General features: G+C 32.3%; 1 protein-coding gene across 2 annotated transcripts; it reads left to right on the forward strand.

Moving 5' to 3' along the window:
- Positions 1–659: 659 nt before the first annotated feature.
- Positions 660–4,675, forward strand: LOC140820747 (MLO-like protein 9). 2 transcript variants are annotated; one of them, XM_073181094.1, is made up of 15 exons: positions 660–1,814; positions 2,032–2,089; positions 2,226–2,428; positions 2,500–2,616; positions 2,684–2,741; positions 2,830–2,918; positions 2,997–3,071; positions 3,146–3,234; positions 3,312–3,361; positions 3,434–3,474; positions 3,551–3,724; positions 3,821–3,856; positions 3,950–4,017; positions 4,099–4,159; positions 4,245–4,675. In XM_073181094.1, the coding sequence occupies exons 1-15, from the start codon at positions 1,683–1,685 to the stop codon at positions 4,425–4,427; spliced, it is 1,434 nt and encodes a 477-aa protein (XP_073037195.1). In that variant the 5' UTR covers positions 660–1,682; the 3' UTR covers positions 4,428–4,675. The 2 variants fall into 2 exon arrangements, with proteins under 2 accessions (XP_073037195.1, XP_073037196.1); XM_073181095.1 differs by having other exon boundaries at positions 1,735–1,814; positions 2,288–2,428.
- The last annotated feature ends 561 nt before the right edge of the window (positions 4,676–5,236 follow it).

Here is a 5,236-nt window from a genome sequence, read left to right on the forward strand (position 1 = left end):
TTAAATTCTTTACTTTCAATTCTTAGTTAAAAAATAATAAAATATATTAGTATTAAATTTCATATTATTATATTATTATATACTTATCATGTTATTGTACTATTGCATATATAATTATTTTTTTCTTATATCTTCATGTGATACTATAATTTATTACTTAATTAGAAACTACACTAAAATATAATTACAAAATTGCATTAAAATAATAAAATAACATGTAGAAAGAAAATTAAAAGGATAAAATATTTAAACTTAGTATAAAGATGGATTATTTGAGAAAGTTAATTTAGGAATTACATTTTATTCTTGAAGTGATATAAGTTATTACAATCAATGTATATTGTAGTGATAATTCATTAGCAATTGTTAGACTATTAATTATATATGATGTGGAATAATTAGGCTACTAATTAATTATATATTAGGTGGAATAAATAAAAAAAATTGATATTTTCTTTTTACACTTACAACAATTAGAAATTTACAAATATATCTTTATTGAATTTTTGGATTTGTATTGATGAGGATGTCATTTTTATCTTTTGACAATTGAAAAAATTGTCAATTATCTACCTTACGTAGCTTTATAGATAAAAAAATATATTTTTATTATCAAACATATATTCATTTTTAATGCATAGATCATATTAGTCCAAATCTCATGACAAATATCGTATTTTAAGAACTTGTCATACTAGAGTTCTTTTTATATAACATATTTAGCTCTTCCTAATTCTATAAATATCAGGTATCTCTTACAACTTTATTGATTCACTAATTATTATCATTCAACACTATTCTTATTGTACACTTATGTTTTGTCCCAGTACTAACTTAAACATCAGAAAGCCTATGTCAGAAACAGCTCCGACGCCCTCTAACTTCTGTTCATGTGTGTAGATCCGAACAGAAGCTCTCCTATGCTCATATTAAATCAACAATGAGTATTTGGCTCACCAGACAGAACTTAAAGTAAATTTTTTGTTACATCAAAGTTGGATGACCAAACATAAACATTGGATCTGCATATGTTCTGTAAAATGCACCCCATCACTTTCTCTAAACGTCATGAATCGGCGTGAATGCAAAATAGTAGATAGCTAGCAGATCATATTTAGTTGCCAAATAGTTTGATTAGATGCTAAAAAATATATGAATGTTGAAATTACGAAGTAAGAAGTTTTGAAATTAGAAATAACCAAAATTTTGGCCTCAGCACTTTTTAATGATACATGAAGATAGTGGAAGCAGCTGAATTATGACGACTGCAAGGCAATTAATCTTTCAACACTAAGCTGAATTAAGATCGTTTAGCGTCAGTAACAAGTCAAATTTCAAAATATATTTTTTTAAAAAAAGTCAAATGGACTTTTATGGTCCCAAAACTAACTAAATCGATCCCTACCAACAACCACTCCGCGGCATACTCGACACGAGTTCTGTTTTCAATACCTATTTTTGAACACGTCAACTAACATATGGTTCAATTCCGTTACAAGATCTAATTAAAACTAGCAAAATATTTTTGACATTTAGAAAACAAAACAAAAATGGAGCTTGCCATCTAATTTCTGTCATTATTGATCCCAAAAACTTTTTGATCTCCAACAGAAATCGATATGAATACATACGATTATCAACTCTGATTTGATATTATTTTTCTTCTAGGAAAATAAAAGAAGATGGCCGGAGGTGGAGGAACGCATGTTTCCAGGGAGCTCGACCAGACTCCGACATGGGCCGTTTCATTAGTCTGCGCCGTCATTATTGTAATCTCTGTACTTCTGGAGAAAACACTACATAAAGTGGGAGAGGTACGAATTTGTATGTAACCTATTATTTGTTGATTTCTAACCAACTAATTAACTAGGGATTTGATCGTGCATGGTTTTGTCAATCATCTTTAAATTAACATGTACAAGTTACAGACAAAAGACACAAACGTGCATGTAGATTCTTGGCTGATTTTTCTGACATTCTTTCTTTCCATTGTGACTTTAACAGCAATTAATTTTATACTTAAATTTGTAGACTTTTGAGAGGAAAAAAAAGTATTCATTGGTAGAAGCTCTGGAGAAAGTTAAAGGGGGTAAGAGCAGCTCCCAACTCTAATAGCTAGCCTATATATATATATATATATATATATATATATATATATATATATATATATATATATATATATATATATATACTATAAATTGACTCAAAATATATATTTTGCGCAGAGCTTATGGTTCTGGGGTTCATCTCGCTTCTACTAACATTTGGCCAAAACTACATTACCCAGTTCTGTATTCCGGAAAGGGTGGCAAACACAATGTTGCCGTGTAAATTAGATAAAGAATATCATGGGATTGGTCGCCGAAGACTCCTGTGGATGCAACGTAGAAACTTGGCAGCCGATAGTCCAGCCAAAGATTGTAAAAAGGTACCTAAATACGAGGAACAACATATTGTTTAACACACTCATTTTTTTATTGATGCCACTAATAATAACAGGGGTATGTGCCACTAATTTCTGTCCATGGGCTACATCAGCTCCATATCTTCATATTCTTTTTGGCTGTATTTCATGTCGTTTACAGTGCCGCAACAATGATGCTCGGAAGGTTGAAGGTATTTTGTCTATAGCATGTTTGGTTTAGTCTATTTCGTGTTGTGAAATTATTCATGGTCGTCTCAGATTCGTGGATGGAAAGATTGGGAAAGAGAGATTGCACATGAATATGATGTATCAAATGGTATCTATCATCCTTTCTAAAAGCCAAAGAATACTAATTACTTTTTAAACTATATACATGAACGCGCCATTAATTTTTGTGTACACAGATCCTTCAAGATTCAGGCTTACACACGAAACATCTTTTGTTAGAGGCCATACCAGTTCATGGATGAAAACACCTGTCCTGTTTTATGCTGTAAAATTCTCATATCTCTTCATTTTCGAACACATATATAGCTTTTGTGAACTGAGCAAACACAATTAATATCGACAGGTCTGTTTCTTTCGTCACATGTTATGGTCAGTTCGCAGAGCCGACTACTTAACTCTACGACATGGATTCATCTCAGTAAGTTCTCTAAATAAGTTGTTCATAAATGGAGGATAAGATTCCATCCATATTCTGATATTACATCCATTTAGGTCCATTTGGCTCCCGGAACTAAGTTCAACTTTCAGAAGTATATCAAGAGGTCATTGGAAGATGACTTCAAAGTCGTCGTTGGAATCCCGTATGATATTTCTCCCACTTTATTATCAAATGATATATATTTTCTTACATATAATAATATTTTTGTCCCACTCTCAGTCCAGTATTATGGATGACTACAGTCGTCTATCTGCTTGTAAATGTAAAAGGTATGTTCTTCCTTACTTATTTTGTAATACCAGTTCCTGCAATTTTATCCGTTTATTTCACTGTCATTTCAGGATGGCATGCTATGTTTTGGCTGTCAATAATGCCCTTAGTGGTATGACTCCCTCACACTCTGGCCAAAGTTTCTTAATCCTGCAAAATTTTAATACTGACTATTTAATTTGCAAAAGATGATTTTGGCAGTTGGAACAAAGCTTCAATCAATCATAACTCAAATGGCTATTGAAATCCAAGAAAGACACGCAGTAGTCCAAGGCATTCCTCTCGTTCAGGTTTCTGATAGACATTTTTGGTTTAACAGGCCTAAGTTGGTTCTTCATCTTATCCATCTTACGCTCTTTCAGGTTGATTTTTTGTTCTGTCCTTGAAAATATTTCAACTAATTTATAGCTTGAGACCATTCTTATATTCTTCTAGTTTTGGTACTGTTCCCTCAACAGAACGCTTTTGAGATCACGTACTTCATATGGATATCGGTAATGATTACATATATGATTATCGATCTTCATAGATATGATCATATCAATGGTTGAACTTGAAATGATAATGATGATGTGGTTGTGGTGCAGTATGAATTTGGATTGTACTCATGTTTTCATCGCAATTTCATTCTTGCCCTCATCAGAGTGGGCATAGGGTGAGTGAGTAATTCTTTCTATTTGCTGGAACTGTGTCACGCACGACTCCATATTGAATTGAATTCTGAAATTGATGGCAGGGTAGGAGTACAGTTTTTATGCAGCTACATTACGCTCCCACTTTATGCACTTGTCACACAGGTAATTTGATGATAAAAGTACTGGCCATCATTAAATTTATTGACCTATATTAATGAAACGCTAGCGTTTATATACGTTCGATCAGATGGGATCACAGATGAAGAAGTCCATATTTGATGAACAAACTTCCAAGGCGTTAATGAACTGGCATAACAAAGTTAAGAAGAAAAATGAACGTGCTCAGCCAAATACACCACCACGTTCACGTAGACTAGGAGGAAGTCCGGGGGATTCACCAGAAAATTCTCCAAATGCTGCAGTTGGATGAAATATTGAAATGGCCGATAAAAAATCCATATCCCCCAGACACATGCCTGACTACACTGCCAATACGGACTTGTTAACCGGCCCATGAATAGATAAATAACATTACTACTTCCTTTCATTTTAAGTTTCTTTCATAACATGGATTAGTTCGTCAGCAAGAACGACTTAGTGATCACATTTTGTTAAAATAATAATAATATATATTTGGTTCACCGCGTTACGAAAATGGGTGTAAAGCAGTGGGTTTGAAACCTTCGTTGGGCTAGATTATTTTTTTAAAATTTAATTTAATTTTTGATGGTCTATCTTTTGTTGAATAATGTGAAATTGATCAGTTCTTGAGTCAATTTTTATTTTCCAAGAAATGAAATTAGAGTTTACAATTTGAGGGTTTCAGAATTTAAAATGTGTAACAATCATGTGTCCAAAACCTAGAATAAAACCTAGTAATAATAGGAAGATATTATGTCAATGAGTTAAATATCACAAGTAGGACTCTTAAAATATGGTATTATCATCATAATTTTGAGCTTTACATGCAGTCACAAGGCAGCCGTGAAACAGTCACGAGGCGTGGTCACGTATTGTTTCAGGACTTCTTCTGTTTTTGTCTTTATTTCATAGTTTCATCTCGACAACTTCAAATATGATAAAAATCATATTTTTAGCCAAATTTGCTACAAGACCATAAAACTTCATTCTAAAACAAAATAACATAAAAGTATATCAATTAAACATATCGAAAGTGACAAAAATGAGAAATTTGATAACAACAATATGAATTATTATGATTTTGTCCCGTGACATCTA

The sequence above is a fragment of the Primulina eburnea genome, unplaced genomic scaffold (assembly GCF_022965805.1).
Source record: "Primulina eburnea isolate SZY01 unplaced genomic scaffold, ASM2296580v1 ctg1415_ERROPOS9300000, whole genome shotgun sequence".
In the NCBI taxonomy this organism is placed as follows: Eukaryota; Viridiplantae; Streptophyta; class Magnoliopsida; order Lamiales; family Gesneriaceae; genus Primulina; species Primulina eburnea.

Coding starts and splice junctions, on each gene's coding strand:
- LOC140820747 (XM_073181094.1), top strand. CDS start 1,683: ATGGCCGGAGGTGGAGGAACGCATGTTTCCAGGGAGCTCGACCAGACT. Junction 3,475..3,550: donor TGTCAATAATGCCCTTAGTG/GTATGACTCCCT, acceptor AATTTGCAAAAG/ATGATTTTGGCAGTTGGAAC. Junction 3,857..3,949: donor CGTACTTCATATGGATATCG/GTAATGATTACA, acceptor GTTGTGGTGCAG/TATGAATTTGGATTGTACTC.